Source organism: Nycticebus coucang, chromosome 4, assembly GCF_027406575.1.
Source record: "Nycticebus coucang isolate mNycCou1 chromosome 4, mNycCou1.pri, whole genome shotgun sequence".
Taxonomy (NCBI): Eukaryota; Metazoa; Chordata; class Mammalia; order Primates; family Lorisidae; genus Nycticebus; species Nycticebus coucang.
Window position 1 is genome coordinate 133,743,023 of NC_069783.1, and position 17,177 is coordinate 133,760,199.

Consider the following 17,177-nt stretch of genomic DNA (forward strand, 5'->3'; position numbering starts at 1 on the left):
TGGTCCCTAGATGTTTAGTTCTTTGCTATATTTGCTTTCTAAAGAGTAAAGCATAATATAATGTCCTGTTATGTTGAAAGAACTTTAGGAGTAAAAACAGAAAATTAAAGAAATATTTCAAAATTCTAGGAATGTAATGATCAGCTACACTCCAGAGTTTTCTAAACATGTTTCCAACCCTTATACCTCTGAGCCCCACAAGGCTGTGAGCTGGCATCATTTCTCTACCTTGTAGCTGAGGACACAGATGACAGAGGCTATAATTTGAAGAGGGGGTTCAGGCAAAGCTTGGCACTGAACACAGATGTGGTGAGAGGGGAGATGGTAGGAACAGGTGGTCCAATGGCGGATCTCTAGTCTACCCAGAAATGACATTCACAGACATGGGGGGAGGGGATAAACATGGCCTTTGGGGCTAAAGGAGTTAATACACACTAAAATATTAAGATGAAAATATATTATGCCTTGCTCATCAATATGATTAATGATAGGAGCTTCTTACATAATAAGAAAAAGAATTACAGAAAGAAAACAAAATCTAACCATTTACTGTTTATAAGTTACAGACGTATAGCAAAATATACACACAAATTTCAAAAATAATATGCTGAGCTAAACTCTATTGTGCAAATGCAAATTCAAGAACAGTAAGAGACTTCAATTATGATATTTGGAAAAGAGTTTAAGCTAGAAGAATTAGAAGAGGCAATGAGAGTACTAAAAAAAAAGGCACAGTTTTTCAACCTATCATTGTTTAAATATATATGCCCCGAACATCATGATACTTACTGATAATTTATGCCCTGCCTATTTCTCAAAAAGGATTTGAGAAAACTGTATGACTAACATAGCCACAATATATATAAGAGAGAAATAAAAATAAAAAATGAAATAGAAATACTTAAAGAACAAATCCACAACAATCAGACTATGAATAGATCTGGTAAGTGGGTTTTCTTAACTGTTTGGGGATTATCGCCCATTTTGAAGACAAGCCCTTTCAAAACAAAACAAATGCTACAGCCCCTCCCAGGTCAATTCATTCATGCCCTCATCACACAGTTCTGTTCAATCCGTAGGGGGCCACAACCTCTCAAACCTCTGCAGGCTCAGACTCATAGACCATAGACCCTGGGTTACAAACTCTGAAGTAAACCAAAGTTAGAGAAAGTATAGATTTGAGTAATGTAATAAAAAATTGAGTTAAATAGAACTGGTGGAAGAAAAACACAGTTTCTGAGAGTACACAAATGCTTTATAAAAATTGATATTTTCAGGCCCAAAGAAATTCTATGGACACTTAGAAATGTTGACACCACGGTACAATAAGAAATAAGCAGCAATGCCCTAAGCATTCATCACTTAGAAATATTAAAAATACACACACACACACACTTGGACCAAAAGGAAATTCCTAACACTATAACAAAAAACACCACACGTCAAAACCTATGGAGTGCAGACAAAGCTGTAACTCAAAGAAAAAAACACAGACCAAAGTATCTACATTTACTAGAAATAGTACAAATATGATTAACTATATTCAAATAAAAAGCAAAAAAAAAAAAAAAAAAGAGGATACATATACTTTGGCAAAACAATAGATTAGTAAACCAAGAGTTGGAGTTTTATAACATTCATCAACATCTAAGTAAACTATTGCCATCGGAAGGGGGAAATGTAAGACAACAGAAACAAACAACTAAAAGACAATTGATTAAAATATTACCAGATACGATCTCATAACTTTGCACTGCTTGAGAGTCAAAATAGAATGAGGAAATTTTTTAAAATATGTAATTACTTTGGGAGGCTAAAGTGGGTCACTTGAGGTCAGGAGTTTAAGACCAGCCTGGGCAATAAAGTGAGACCTTGTCTCTATTAAAAAATAACTTTTTAAAAATAAAATATATATTTTTTTAATTAGCAAGGCATGGTAGTACACACCTGTAGCCCCAGTTACTTGGGAGGCTGATGCAGGAGGAGCACTTCAGCCCAGGACTTCGTTCAAGGCTGCAGTGAGTTATGGACACGCCACTGCACTCCAGCCTGGGCAACAAAGCAAGTCTCTGTCTCAGAAAAAAAATAAAAGTACCTAATAAAACAGTGAAAGAATTTGAACAGAAAGAACTAGATTCTGTTCATACTTCCCAAAAAGAAAAGTACATGGTCTTATCATGTTTACATGGGAGTCTGCTAACCCTTAGGGGAGGGGGGTGTCTTAATCTTCATGTTACACAAAAGGAAAGCAGGGACAAAGTGCACATTCTACATTCCAAAATGTGAGAACAGCAGAAAGTGAATTCTGAGCCACTGGGAGTGAGTGCAGAGGGCACCCAGGAGGGGCAGCCTGAACCCCACATGGCTTAATCAGAGGGAGTCAACCCGGTTGGCTAAAATGAGGGTTTATGTGCAGAAAATCTCCTGAAGGTTGGTTTTTAAGGAGAGTGGTGACATGTGCAAAGTGATGCTTTAAAAATCAGTTTGGCTGGGGTGTGTAGGAAGGCGGGAGGGAGAGACCAAAGGTGGGTAACAGACATTCGCCTGGTGATAATGGCGGGAGGGGGGAAGAGGTAGATTTTTCCAGGCCCCTGCCTGATGCCACTTGCTGTCCCAGCTTCATCTTGGCGCTCTCATCACTTCTGACAGATGACAGGCCAGCTGCAGACAATGCCCAAGGCGCTGCCAGTCAGTCCAGCTGGTCGTGTGGTGGGTTCCCAGGCAACCTGGACTGCTGGTCAAGTGTTTCACACACTCAATGGCAAAGGCAGGTGCTGGAAGGAGTGGCCAGGACTCCCTCCGTGATCTCTCCAGCCCATCACGTCCATCATTTTGAAATCTCTGGCCTACTAAGCCACGGTTACTGAGTAACAATTATTCATCAAAACTATACATGGCGGCTACGCTGAGCTTCTGATCTGCTGAAATAACTGCACCACACCATGCTGAGTTACTGTGAGTCCAGCTATAAACTTCTGGAAAAATTTGAACTATCTCAGAATGTCTCTTGCTCCACTAGCTCTGAAGAGCCTGGTGGTGATGGGGGGGTGGGGGTGGGGGACAGGCAGAGCTCAAGAGATCCCTGTGACCTGGGACAAACACTTACCCATCAGCCAGGCCAGCTGACCATCACTGCCTTAGCCCATTCCTGAGGCTCCAGGGACAGGGGCACTGAGAAGGCGGAGTGGGGTGGGGTGGGGTAGGGGGTGTCTTCAAGCTCTGCTCAGCCAGAGCCAGCAGCAGGTAGACATTGGAAGCTGTCAGGGGCTTCACAAAAGCCCAGCACAGGGCCCCAGGCCTGGCCACACGCTACAAAGTCATAATCCCTTGGGGAGCTCTAAAGCATTCCACTGTCAGGCCAACTCCGGGGGAGAGGACTGACTTGGTGGGAGGAGAAGGACACAGGAAATGGCACTGCTTAAATAACCACCAGGTGAGCTCCAGCTGGCAGGAGAGGCAGAATGACACTGCCACAGCAGGAGGTGCAGGATGGCATCTGGGAGGAAGCATCCCTGTGTGGGATGCCACATCAGTGGGGCCGGTGCAGCCCAGGTGCAAGCTGGAGGGAAGGAGGGATGGAGGGCGAGCCTTGTCTAAGAAGGGCCTGCTGCAAGCCCTGTTTCAGGACCCAGAGAGAAGACACCCTTCCAGTCTACACCTCTGGGCAGGGTTGGGGTACTTTTAGGTCTCTGTCCTTAGTTGCCAACCAAGACTCTTTCTCACATGGCCTCATTCTAAATGGGCGCCTCATCCCAACCTCAGAGGTAGTGGCCAAGTCTCATTACCTCACCTCACAGGTGGGGAAATGGAGCCTGGGGAGGTTACAGGACCTGCCCAAGGTCACACAGGTAGACAGGGGTGGTACTGGGATTTGAACCCAGACCTCTGATTGGACCATGGCCTTCTCCACCAAACCTCCCTGCTTCCCGAGTCCCCTGACATGGGAGATGAGGCTACCTCACCGCCAGACCAGACGAGAGGTGGGCCTTGCTGATGCCCAAGGCACACTGTGATCTTGGGGGCACCCGGTCTCAGGGAAGGGTTTTCCTGGAAGCAGTCAGCCCAGTGCCTCTACCATCCTGCGAGAGAGCCCTCTGACAGGGCCAGTCCTCACGCTAAGAAGGGGCTAAGAGAACACACCCAGGGGGCTCACCATCTCATCCCCATCCCAAGACACGCTTCCAGATCCCCCTTTGCTCTGTTGACCTATTTGGTGGCTCCACCAAGGCCCAACCCAGGCAGAAAATCCCTCTTTGCTGCTGACATATCTATTTTCGAATTCATTTTTCTTCTGCTGACGCAGACCGTGAACGTGGTTTCTGTCTTCGAAAAGCGCCAGACTGCAGCCTGATACAAGGCGTGAATCTGACATTTTCCTGGGTTTAACTCAGCCTTCTCCCTCTTGACATATATATTCTTCTTCTGGATTCTGGGAAAAGCAAAGAGAGGGCAGAATCAAGTCTCGTCGGCTCAGGAGTCAACCGGGAGAACGAGAAGGCTGAAGGCCAGCTCTGCGCCATGGCCGCCCTGTTGCCCCGCCCTCCACTGCGCGCAGTTCCCTGCGGAGAGCTGGAGCCTGCGCCGGGCGCCAGCTGGGGGCGCTCCCCGTTAGTGGGGACCCTCGGGAGCGCTGGCGCCAAAGGGATTCCACGTGGCGTCGTCATCTTAGCAAAGCAGCTCTGTCCGGCAAAGTCTTTCACGCTTTGGCCCGGGGCCCTCGCTCTACAGTTTGCCCCCGGCGTGGGTCTTCTGGTGCCGAATCAGGTGCGAGCTGCCCCGGAAGGCCTTCCCGCACAGGTTGCACTCGTAGGGCTTCTCCCGGGTGTGAGTCTTGTAGTGCTCGATGAGCGCCGAGCGGTGGCGGAAGGCCTTGCCGCACTCGCAGGCGTAGGGCTTGCGGCCCGTGTGGATGCGCTGGTGCTGGATGAGCGCCGAGCTGTGGCAGAAGGCCTTGCCGCACTGGCAGCACTCGTACGGCTTCTCCCCCGTGTGGATGCGCTGGTGCTCGATGAGCGACGAGCTCTGGCTGAAGGCCTTGCCGCACTTGTGGCACTTGTAGGGCTTCTCGCCCGTGTGGGTCTTCCTGTGCTCGATGAGGTTGGAGCTCTGGCTGAAGGCCTTGCCGCACTCGTCGCACTGGTACGGCTTCTTGCCCGTGTGGATGCGCTGGTGGCGGATGAGGTGTGACCGGTGACAAAAGGCCTTCCCGCAGAGCTCACACTCGTGAGGCTTCTTCAGGGTGTGGATTTTCCGATGCTGGCTCAGGCCTGAACTCTGGTTGAAGGACTTCCCACATTCCTTGCACTGGTAGGGTCTCTCTCCCGTGTGAATGCGCTCGTGTTTGCGGAGACTGGAGCTGCGGCTGAAGTCCTTCCCGCACTCCCGGCACTCGTAGGGCCTTTTCCCGGTGTGGATCTTCTGGTGCTGCGCCAGGGCGGAGCTCTGGCGGAAGGCCTTCCCGCACTCCCGGCACTCGTACGGCTTCTCCCCCGTGTGGATGACCTGATGTCGGAGCAGGTGCGAGCTCTGGCTGAACGCCTTCCCGCACTCGCAGCACTCGTACGGCTTCTCCCCGGTGTGAATTACCAAGTGCCGCAGCAGGTGCGAGCTCTGGCTGAACGCCTTCCCGCACTCCCGACACGCGTACGGCTTGGCCGGCTGCGGCGAGCGGCGAGTGGCGGTCGGTCCCGAGTCCCCCCCGTCTGCTTCCACGCAACTGCGTGGACTGGACTCTCCTCCACGGTGCATTATCTGACACACACCGAGGTCGGATTTCTGGAGGAAGGTTTGGCTAAACAGCTCATCGTCCTGGGACCCGGTTCCTAGGGGGATACTTTGATGCTGAACAGGGCTTGAGCACAGACTGAAATTCCCCTCATAATCGTCACGGTCCTCATCTTGCTCCCCAAGAGGGATCTCTTTGTAGATAACAGCCATTTGCTCCAAACCTCTTTCTGGAAGAAAAGGGTCCCCCAGGTCCACCCCAGGAAAAAGTTCTTGCTGCGTCTCTAACCTGTCCTCAAACACAAAGGTCTCACCAAACTTGGTGGCTGGGGGAACCTCCATTGTGAATCTTATATCACCCCCAATGACTGTATTTCTTCAAAAATGCTCCTCTTTGGACTGTATTTACTGTTCTCAGAATCTGAAAATAAAACAGGGATGTTGTCAAGTCAGCAAACCAAGCAGCTCATGTGCGCCTCCCTCCTGTGCTAGAATCTGTGGTGGAAACAACCAAGTAAGCGTAAGACACAGTCTTACCCTTGAGATGAGCCCAAAAGAGTTAGAGACACGTTTTGTTTACCAGAAATAACTGCAAGGGAAAGAGACAGACAGACACAGTGAAGGGCCACATCATGGTGTCTGGACTCTGAGGGCTGAAGAGGTTCAGAAAAGTGAACTAAAACAGGAAGAGGAAATCCCATCGCTTTGGGAGGCTGAGGCAGGCGGATCACTTGAGGCCAGGAGTTTGAGACTAGACAGGGCAACATAGTGAGTCCCTGTCTCTCCAAAAAATTAAAAACAAAAAATTAGCCATGCTCAGTGCCACACTCCTGTAGTCCCAGCTACTGGGCAGGCTAAGGTGGGAGTTCAAGGCTGCAGTGAGCTATGGTCACACCACTGCACTCCAGCATAGGAAGTGGAGCCCTTGTGGAAAATGGGCAAGGCTTGAGGTACTGGATGATCTGACAGAATTTTTGGAAAAAAGAGAGCACTTTCCTCCCACATTAGGTTAACCACATTCCCTCCAGCTGGGTGTCCAAACCCAAGCCCTCAGAGTCAGCCTAGACCATCTCATTCTTACGCTGTCATCTGCTCCTGTCCACTTCCTGAGGCTTCACGGAAGGAGTCTCTGGCTCTCTGTCCTCATTGCCCATTCTGCAGCTCAGGCCTCAGTGCTCCTCCCCAGGATTTTTTCAATATTCACCTCCTAACTAGCCACCGACCTCCAGCTTCCACCCCTCCCTCTGGTATGCTCTACACAGATACCACAGTCAAATTCCCAAATGATGACAAGCCTGATCATGGCCTTTCCCTCCTTAGGATCTTGAGACAGCCCCAGTCCTTCAAAAGCCCCTTCATAGCCGGCCCTTCCAGCCCTGTCTCCTGCCTCTCTCCCCCATACACTCCTAACCTTCCAGCTTAACAACTCATGGGCACTACTCTTTTCCTTCTTTATAGGTCCTGCCCCCATCCTCAGACTGTTGCTTGTTCAACCTTCTGGACTCATCCAAATGTCCCCCTTCTCTGTACCCTCAGACTGTGACCATCTCAGACACACCTTCAGGATATCCCGAGGTGCACCCAGCACCTCATCACAACACTCCCCTCCCTGCGTGTCTATAAGACTCTCCCTACCACTAGCCTTCAACCCTCCCAGGGCAAGGACTGTGTTCCTTTGTTTTGGAATCTCCAGTCACCAGCACAAATGTTCATGGTCGTTGAATAAATCATCAAGTGGAGCAAAAGCCATTTGTTTGTGTGCCAGAACTGTCACCGTTCTTTATGTTGCCAGAGAACACGTTATTCAAATAAATCAATTGTCCAACTCTAGGAGATATAAATAATAAAACAGATAAAAACAGAGCTGCTTCAGTTGAAGGCGGGGCTTCAGCAGGGACAAAGGAGGAGCCTGGAACACCCCACTCAGCCCACCCCTTACTCTGGTGGCCCCTAAGGAAGCCCCTCAGAAAACCCTTCAGAAACCTCTGTGCTAGACAAAGACAAAGTCTTCAGGGGACATGACAATGATAGGCGCTTATATCTGTGGAGCACCTACATGTGCTAGACACTACCACACACTTCACAGCATCTTATTTAATCCTTACAATCCTATATGAAGTTACATTATCCTTCTGCTAAAGCTCAGAGAGTAACCAGCTCAAAAAAGCCATACTAAATTAATCAAAATAGTCATAGTGGAACTCATTTCTATTTGGAAATGATTGTTTTAAACGATTAGTCAGGCCGGGCACTGTGGCTCATGCCTATGATCCTAGCATTTAGGGAGGCCAAAGTGAGAGGATCACTTGAGCCAAGAGTTTGGGACCAGCCTGGACAACATAGTGAGACCCTATCTCTACAAAAAAATGACTAAATACTACTTGTTCTTTTCCAACCAGTAGAAAGACCAGTATGAAAAAAGCACAGGCCAGGCATGATGGCTTATGCCTGTAATCCTAGCACTTTAGATCACTTGAGGTGGGAGGATCACTTTGAGGCCTGAGCACATGAGCAAGAGCATGACTCCAATCTACAAAAAACAGAAAAGTTAGCTGGGCATGGTGGTGGGGCACCTGTAGTCCTAGCTACTCAGGAGGCTGAAGCAGGAGGATTGCATGAGCCTAGGAGTTCAAGGCTGCAGTGAGCTATGATGAGACCACTGCACACTTGCCAGGGTGACAGTGCAAGACTGTCTCAAAAAAAAAAAAAAAAAAAAGCACAAGACTAAAGTATTGTCAAAAATTTCTTTGATCTCTTCAGTACCTCTTGCCCTCCTCCTCCTCTGCAGCAATCCACCATGTCTAACCTTTCCAGTTCTCTCACTTGGGCTAAGTGATCCCATCTCAAAATCCAGCAACCTCCCACTTTCACTGAGGTTCTCCTCTTCTAGTTCCACCCCTTCCTTGTCTGGCTTTTAGACCCTCTCTATCTGTAGTGAGTCTAACTATGGGTGTCCCTTCAACTCTCCAGACGGCGTCATGCACCCCGCCTCCTTGTCCTGTTGCAACAAACCGCTAACTCCCAACCTATCTGCCAATTCCTTCTAAGATGTTAAATGTTGCCAAGAAAAATCATGCAGCTACGTATGGCAATGCCAGAAACTTCGAGTTTCCGATTTCAGCTGGGACCTCATCTCTGGCATCCAGTGACCTCCTTATTGCCAAATCCCTCTCTTCCCAGTCCTCACCTTCCCACCCCAACTGGCACTGCTCTCCAGTATGTCCTTCTCAAAACCCTTCATTTCAGAGGTTGCAAATTAGCAGCCCAGTCTGGGGATCCTGCCACAGACACATTTTGTTTGGCTATCAAAGAGCTGGGATTTTCCTTCTCATTTTACTTAGTTGGCAGTATTTAACATTCAGTAAGTCTCTAAGCTTTCTCTTGAAAAACTGAAAGATGTGACAATACGGGCCTACCCTTTACTAACCCACATTGCCTACCTGGGTACCTGAAAGCTTTGAGCTAGCCCCACCTCATCTCCACCCCCAACCCCATTCTCATTTTATCCCATCAGTTTTTGAAAGCTTTCTTCCCAATGTTTATGCCCTCTGATTTCTCCCTCCTGCTGTGGAATGCAACTCTTCCTCCACCCACCTGTAAAACCCTGGTGTTTCCAAGTGTCCCTCCTCAGGAATTTTCCATTCGCACTACGTAGCCCCTATATGCTGAAGTCTCCACTCTGGATAAAAAGTTGGCAATCTCTTATCCGTGCCTAACAATGTCTTAAATGTTTTGGGACCGAAAATCCAAAGGTCTGGAACCCCATGCGTCCCCTCTCGGGGCCTCCCCCAGGGCCTCCTGCATCTGTCACCCCTTTCTCCATGGAGCCCCCCGGGCCTGGGCACCGGCAAACTCTCAGGACGGTAGGGTTTCCAGGCTGGAGGCCCAGGAGCGTCCACGGACCCGCACGCGTTGCCTGGGAGGCGACGCGGCGTCTCTAGAGGATTCCCACTGACTGGAGACACCCACACGCGGGGCCACCGTAAAGACAGGCGGTCAGGCGAACTCAGGTCACCTTAGAGGGCCGAGGCCACTCACCTAGGCTGGGGCGGGGCAGCTCACCTGGGGCGGGGCGGGGCCACACCTGAACTGCTCCAACCCGCGGCCGACGCCGCCGACGCCGCCTCGCTCTGCTGCAGCTGCTGACGCGGAGATCGCGGCCGCCGGAGCGCCCCGAGCCCCGCCCCCGGCCCGCGGGCACTTCCGGGACCACTCTAGGCCGCGCGGAGGTCCCGACGTCTCGGTGGTCCCCTGGTGCCAGGTGTTGCCACGGTTAGCAGTGCGGCCTTACGGCGTTAGGACTCAGAGCGGCAGTCTCTTCGGTCGGCAAGAGGGCTCCGGCCATCCCCACAGCGCGTCCTGGCCGTAAGGAATATAGAGTTGGGCAAGCGCTGGCGGGAGTCCAAAGGAGGAAACTGAGGCCGGGAGGGACCGGCTGGCCTTGCGCTGCAGGCGTTCGCTGCACCTGCCCTGGGGTTGGGTGCGAGCCAGTGGCCACCGAGGCTTCTGGGGTCTTCAAGAGAAGGGGAAGGATGTCACCAAGCTGTCGACTTGGCCTTCCCGCACAGGTCCGAGGATCCTGTTAGGATTCACCCGCCCCCTTCTTCAAGGGCAGCCCAGGTCCTGCCTGCCCTCCCTCCCCGCCCCTGCAGAGACGTAGATGAGAGTAGCAGGCCGGCGAAAGCCCAGGATGTGGCTGAGAGTGTCGGCGGACCTTCTCAGGACCTGGGGGCCCCCCAACTCTGTGCAGCCGAGGGCTGACCCGCAGACATTAGGCGCCTCATAGGGGCACCGGGAGGGAAGAGGAATGTTCCCCACTTGCAGTCACTCAGCTCTGCTTCTGATGGCAATCCTTATCCCTGCACCCGGTGCTCTGGCGCTTGGCCCCTGCCGCTCAGATGCAGCTGCCAGCCCATAAGAGAAACTCCCTCAGGAGGCCAATAGAACGCACCTCCCAGTGGAGGGACTCTGCCCCAGCCCTCTGCCCAACTGTCCTCAGCACCCTCAGCCCTGTTCCTTGGGTGCCTCCAAGGACACCCACACACACCCATGCTACCCACAAATGGTGTTCCTCCTTGCCCCAGCAATACTCTGTCCCACCTTGGGCAGAGATGCCAAAAGACAGGTAGGGGCTGCCCCTCCCAACCACTCCAAACCCATGACGGTTGGACCACAACCGGCCATGCAGACCTGTGGGTGGCAAGAGCTGGTTCCTTTTTCTCTCTCTCCAGCTCCCCAGGTCACAAGAAGGCCAGGCCACCAATCTGAGCCCCCTGGGGGCCAGAGGGGAGGCTGGGTCATGCCCCCAAGGATCTCAGGTGCTTCCTCTGGCAATAATCACCAGAACCCCCAAACCCCCACACTCCTAGACCAACCACAGTCACTTTGTTCAACCAGATCTCATGGCCCTCACAATAGCTTATGTTGACATGTTGAATATTATTAACCCATTTTACAGAGGAGAAAGAGCAAGGCTCAGAGAAAGTTAAAGAGGGGCCCATCTCACATCCCACCCCTAGGGACCAGAGCTGAAGCCAACAGCGCAGTAGTAATCAGCATCATCCTCAGGCTGCACAGGGCTGATGGTCAGGATACAGGCATTGTGCACCACATCCTTAGCTGCTGAGAAGCGGTCAGGGATTTCATCAGGCCGGTGGTACTCCTCATCCGAGTGGTAGTAAAGGAGATAGCGGGGGGCACTGCCTGGCCGCTGCTGGTACCAGGAGACACCATAGTCCCTGATGGTGTGCTGGGGGCTGAGCATGCAGGACAGTTGAGCCACTTGGCCTGGGAAGACCAGCAGTGCATCTGACTGCGCCTGGGCTGGCTGGGAAACTAAGAGACACAGACCCAATCAGGCCAGCTTTGGCTTCACCCACCCCACCTATGAAGGCTCAGTCAGACACCAAGAAGACATCCACTACCAAAGGCCAATGTTGTGGGCTTGGCAATGGATAGGGTGCAAGAGGCCTGGCTCTGTGTGACTTTGGGTGCCCTCTCTGGGCTTCTGGTTCCCTCTGAGTGAACATTCTGGAGCTGTCAACTGAAAAGTGTAAATGGTGTTGCTCAGAGACAAGGCCACAGAGATGTTCAGGCCAGATTTAAACCCAATTCCTGCTGTCCCTGAACCCTCTCCCAATATACCCAAGCCCACAGAGCCCTCCAACACCCAACTCATCCCACTGAGGACAACTGCTGCCCTGTCCAGGCAAAAACAGTTTCTGAAAACAGACCATCGTCCCCATCACCCCTTTTAACAAGAGTTGGGAATGTTAGGGGGCCTAACACAGCCACAGACAAACCCTTTTTCCTCCCCCTCCTCTCCTCCTAAGACAAAGACACAAAGGATCTGGCGAGCCCCACCCCCCAGAAGTTCTCCCAAAAGACCCTAACCGGACAGGCAATTTGTAGAATGTGCCCACCCCACACAGCCTCATAAAAAAAGTGGTATCTAACTGTCCCTGGGGGCAGATGTCATCTTTGCACTACCCATGTGGGTCACCCTCCCCTTTCAATAAACCTGGCCTGAACATCTCTGTGGCCTCATCTCTGGGAGCCACTGTTTATACCTTTCAGCAACCGCCAAGTTCCTGTGAGTGCCACATACCCAAGGATCCATGTCAATTGAAGGCCCAGAGCTCAGAAGGTAGGACCAGCGGCCACTGGGTCCTCCTGTTGCGTGCCCAGCTTTCTCTACAGACCCCTCTAACCATCACACCAGCTGCCAGGGACCCTCTCAGGGTTAGCTTGCCTCTGAGGCACACCACCTTCCCCTGTGAAGAACTAAGAAGGAGACTGAAAAATCTGAGTCCAAAGGGGCCCTGGTGGTCTGGTCATTCACAAATAGGGAAACCAAGGTCTACACAGTGAAGTGACTTGCCTCAGGTCAGGAGCAAAACTTTCTGGAGTCCAGCTCCCAGGGCCCTTCCCACCATCTCCACCGATTTGCTCCTTTGCAGGGACATTCTGGGGCCAGTACTGTCCCCTACTCCACACCTTTGTGAGCCCTGCCCAGGGAGAATTCACCTGTCATGAAGGTCCCCATCAGAAGGAGGGCCAAGCACCAGCAGGCCATGGCCAGAGGCAGGGAGGCAGGCAGGGGAGTGGTTCTGCCAGACTGCAGGCTGTGCTCCAGGTGTCTGGGGGCACAGGGCTGGGGAGGCCACTGGACCAAAACAGGGCATGCAAATCAGCCCAGGGACTGCAGAGAGAGGGGCGGTGTCTGGGCCCAACGGCCAGACCCTATCTGCCAAAATGTCAGGTCCTGGCCCCACAAGGCCTATGGAGACTAGAAGCCCAGAAGGCCTCACATGCACTTGCAGCAGGGGGTTGGATCTACTTTTATTGAGGTGCAACTGGATCTACTTTTATTGAAGTGCACACATCTTTAGTATATAGCTTGGTGATTTCACATACACACGTACACACAGCCCACCACAACCTCCACCCAGATGAAGATTTAAAATGTTTTCCATATTCTCAGAACGCTCCCTTGTGTACTTCTCAGTTAGTAATGACCCTCCAGGGAACCATCATTCTGATTTCTGTTGCCTTAGATTACTTTTTACCTTGCTCTAGAACTTCACCTATAAATGTATCCTCTCTTGCGCCTGCTGCTTTTGCTCGGCATTGTAAGAGTCACCAGTGTGTATGCAGCAATAGTTAGTTCATTCCCACAGCTGTGTGTAACCCTCTATATGAACACACCACAATTACTTTATCCATTCTCCTGTTATTAGACATTGGGGTGCTTTCTACTCTTTGGCCACTATGAAACAGTCATGGAGATGTTCTTTGCTCAGAGTCAGCCCTCTGATACCTCCTCACCGGGCCCTCAGACTGCCCCAAGGCCCCCACCACCTCTTCTCGGCCACTGCTATGACAACCGCATTCCCCTCACAGGTGTGCCAGAACTACCACCAGAACTCAGAGGCCACTGTCAACCGCCAGATCAACCTGGAGCTCTGCGCCTCCCACATCTGCCTGTCTGTGTCTTACTTCTTTGACTGTGTGTCTTACTTCTTTGACCGCGTTGATGTGGCTTTGCAGAATTCTGCCAAATACTTTCTTCACCAGTCTCCTGAGGAGAGGGAACATGCCAAGAAACTGACAAAGCTGCAGAATCAAAGAGGTGGCCGAATCTTCCTTCAGGATATCAAGAAACCAGATGGTGATGACCAGGAGAGCAGGCCCAATGCGATGGAGTGTGTGTTACAACTGGGGAAAAGTGTGAAGCAGTCACTACTGGAACTGCACAAACTGGCCTCTGACGAAAATGACTCCACCTGTGTGACTTCATTGAGCCATGTTAACCTGAATGAGCAGGTGAAATCCATCAAAGAACTGGGTGACCACGTAACCAACCTGCGCAAGAGGGGAGCCCCCGAATCTGGAATGGAGAGTATCTCTTTGACAAGCACAGCCTGGGAGACAGTGATAATGAGAGCTGCCTTAGGCTAACTTCCCCCTAGTCACGGGGGACTTCCGTGGTCACCAGGGCAGTGCATGTATGTTGGAGTTTCCTTTACCTTTTCTCTTGTACCAAAACATCCACTTAAGTTCTTTCATTTGTACCATTCCTCCAAATAAAGAAATTTGGTATCTCCCCCACAAAAAACCCCCAAAACAAAAACAAAACTGCTATGAACATTCCTTCCAATGTTTTTTGGTGAACTTGTGCTCCCACTTCTGCTGGACAGATACCTAGGATGGAACTGCTGGGTTGTAGGGAATGTGTGTGTAGATACTGTTAGGGTTCCCAATACGCTTGGACGCACATACGCTCCCACCAACAGGGTAAGAGAGTTCCAAATCCCATCCTCACCAGCACTTGACATCCTCAGTCCCTTTAATTTGCCAGAGGATGGCTGGGTGCAGTGGCTCATGCCTGCAACCCCAGCACTTTGGGAGGCTGAGGCCCAGGAGTTTGGAGGCTGCAGTGAGCTATGATAGTGCCACTACACTCCAGCCTGGGCAATAGAGCAAGACCCTGTCTATAAAAAGAAAACATAATAATTTGCCAGAGGGAGGCGAGCTGAGGTGGTTTTCAACTTGGGTCTGAATCTCAGCTCCTACACTTAACTGCATGACTTCAGCCAAGTTACTCCCCTCCGTGTACCTGAGTTTTCTCATCTGGAAAATGAAGTTCAGCATACTGCCATCCCAAGGGTTGTGAAAATACAAAGATAAGACCTATCTGCTCAGTGTGCAGCACAGAACGTGTCTTTCATTTTCCATAGTCTAATGCTTTGTAATCTGGGGCCTTGATGACCATGCAGAGACCACCCCTGCCAGGGTTAGCCAGTCTCTGGAGATAGCAGACACTTGTTCATCAGGGCTCACACTTCCCCTGCCCTAACCTCCCCAGGGCAAGGCACCCAGTCTGCTAGGGACAGCGACTATGCCCCAAAGCTCAGCTGAAATTATTCGATCCTAAACCTGCTTACCCAGCCTTGCCTGCTCCTTTGGAAACCACAGTAAGTTTGCCCACAGTTCCTTCCTCTCCCTCTGCCTCAGGATCAACCCTCATATTTCCCTGGGTGACCTGCCATGGCATGGTGTATCCCTTTTCTTGAGAACTGTAACAAACTATTCAATGGCAATCTGGTCTGTATTCTGATCTGTTGGCCTTATAATACAACTCACAGCCTCCAGAGCTTGGTTGGGGTAGCCCCTCCAGGGTCCAACTACATTCCTGACATCTCCTTAGGGCACCTCAGAGACAGTCAAGATAAAAGCCTCTTAGATGGCAGAGTGGTGACTATCAGAGCTAAAGCCCCAGGCACTGGAGTCTCCACACTTAAAAGAGTCTCCTGAGCTGTATTCTGCAATATGTGGGTCCCCAGATATGGTGCTGTCCCAGGAAGAAAGTGCTCTGTGTTTAAATAAGTTTGTGAAATGCTGCCTGATTCCACAGTACTGATGGGAGTGCTTGTCCTGCTGAGCCCAAACATAGCTTTTTAAAGTGTTAAGACATTTAATCCTCCACCCCGAGTCACACAGTTCAAGCCCTCTTTGTACAGGTGGAAACACTGAGGCAGCCTGAAGTGCTTATCCAGGGACAGAGCATGATGATGGTAAACTAAGTGGAGGACCCAGACTTCCTCCTCACCATCCAGAACTCTGCCTGCAGAGGGCAGGAGAAATAGGGGAACCTTAGGGACAGGGAGGATTTCTTGGAGAAAAGAGAGCTAGCAGGGCGGCGCCTGTGGCTCAGTGGGTAGGCCGCCGGCCCAATGTACCGAGGGTGGCAGGTTCAAACCTGGCCCCAGCCAAACTGCAACAAAAAATAGCTGGGTGTTGTGGCAGGCGCCTGTAGTCTCAGCTACTCGGGAGCCTGAGGCAAGGGAATTGCCTAAGCCCAGGAGTCGGAGGTTGCTGTGAGCTGTGATGCCACAGCTCTACCTTGGGCAATAAAGTGAAACTCTGTCTCTACAAAAAAAAAGAGCAGCAAAATGATTGGCGGGGAGGCTGTCCCATGTGCCCATGAGGCACCCCGGCTGAGGGGTCAGGTGGGGGCTCAGAGGGAGGCGCAGGAGACAGAAATAGAGTGGAGGCAGCAGACATGAGAAAGGAGGATGAAAAGAGAGATTGAGAAAAACAGTCGAAGGATGACCATGGAAAGGCAGGAAACACAGAGAAGAGGGGAGGGAGGGGACAGTGGGAGAGGCAGACAAATACAAGGCCTGTGAGCTGGACTAGCGAGCAGTGAGAGCTAACAAGGAGGTACTTGGGACCTGCCATGTATCCAGAGGCCCAGGAACAAGGCAAAGGACAGGACACACCCTGAGGACACACTGGAATATGCACTGGCCATTCCCTATAAAGTTGTTAAACAGGCCTACACGGAGGACCCAACAATCCCTTTTAGGTGTGACATTTCCTGTAGGTGTATGTCTATATTGGCTTTTTTATTCATCATCTCTGAAAATCAGAACAACAGCAGGCGAATGATTAACAAACTGTGTACATCCAAGGAGACGTTCCTCAGAGGCAAGGAGTAAACTGTTGATGCCTGGTGCTGAGTGAAAGAAGCCAGCCTCAGAAGGCTCTGCTCTGTCTCATTCCATACACACTGACATTCTGGAAAAGGCAAGGACAGAAAACAGAGCCTGGAGGCTGTGACTAAGGTCGACTACCTAGGGGCACAGCAGAATTTGGGGGTAATAGACATGTTTTATGTATTATCCTGACTATAAGTGGTGGTTATGTAAGATTTGTCAGAACTCCAAAACACCAACAGAAAAAGTAACAAAGACAAAAGAAAAAAGAGAGGAGGCTGGGAGTGGGGAGGCGGAGAGGAGGGAGTACAGGAAAGGGCCTTGAGTCGTAGGGAGCCTGCAGAAGTTGGTGAGGACCCCCACCCCCATTCAGCGAGGAGCCCTGTCTCTCACTGTTGGGGGACACAGTCTCCGGAGGAAGGCATAAGGGCACCCCTGAACCAGGCAGGAGCC

The 17,177-nt window shown here is 51.1% G+C and overlaps 2 protein-coding genes and 1 pseudogene across 4 annotated transcripts; 1 reads left to right on the plus strand and 2 right to left on the minus strand.

Moving 5' to 3' along the window:
* Positions 1 to 3,401: 3,401 nt before the first annotated feature.
* On the minus strand, positions 3,402 to 10,253 carry ZNF70 (zinc finger protein 70). 2 transcript variants are annotated; one of them, XM_053588910.1, is made up of 2 exons: positions 9,787 to 10,253; positions 3,402 to 6,145 (listed from the first exon to the last, which is right to left on the minus strand). In XM_053588910.1, the coding sequence occupies exon 2, from the start codon at positions 6,064 to 6,066 to the stop codon at positions 4,723 to 4,725; it is 1,344 nt and encodes a 447-aa protein (XP_053444885.1). In that variant the 5' UTR covers positions 6,067 to 6,145; positions 9,787 to 10,253; the 3' UTR covers positions 3,402 to 4,722. The 2 variants fall into 2 exon arrangements, with proteins under 2 accessions (XP_053444885.1, XP_053444884.1); XM_053588909.1 differs by having other exon boundaries at positions 9,763 to 9,791.
* Positions 10,254 to 11,146: 893 nt separating this feature from the next.
* On the minus strand, positions 11,147 to 13,514 carry VPREB3 (V-set pre-B cell surrogate light chain 3). Of its 2 annotated transcripts, none has more exons than XM_053588911.1 (2): positions 12,751 to 13,514; positions 11,147 to 11,480 (listed from the first exon to the last, which is right to left on the minus strand). In XM_053588911.1, exons 1-2 carry the CDS (start codon positions 12,906 to 12,908, stop codon positions 11,240 to 11,242), a joined length of 399 nt encoding a protein of 132 aa, XP_053444886.1. In that variant the 5' UTR covers positions 12,909 to 13,514; the 3' UTR covers positions 11,147 to 11,239. The 2 variants fall into 2 exon arrangements, with proteins under 2 accessions (XP_053444886.1, XP_053444887.1); XM_053588912.1 differs by having other exon boundaries at positions 11,147 to 11,559; positions 12,751 to 13,509.
* An 88-nt stretch (positions 13,515 to 13,602) lies between these two features.
* LOC128584061 (ferritin heavy chain-like) lies at positions 13,603 to 14,355 on the plus strand (annotated as a pseudogene).
* The last annotated feature ends 2,822 nt before the right edge of the window (positions 14,356 to 17,177 follow it).

Excerpts from the sequence above, each read along its gene's own strand:
- ZNF70 (XM_053588910.1), bottom strand. The coding sequence starts at position 6,066 with ATGGAGGTTCCCCCAGCCACCAAGTTTGGTGAGACCTTTGTGTTTGAG.
- VPREB3 (XM_053588911.1), bottom strand. The coding sequence starts at position 12,908 with ATGCCCTGTTTTGGTCCAGTGGCCTCCCCAGCCCTGTGCCCCCAGACA. Across the intron at positions 11,481-12,750 it reads GATGGGGACCTTCATGACAG|CCCCCAGCACACCATCAGGG; the intron begins GTGAATTCTCCC and ends CTGCATGCTCAG.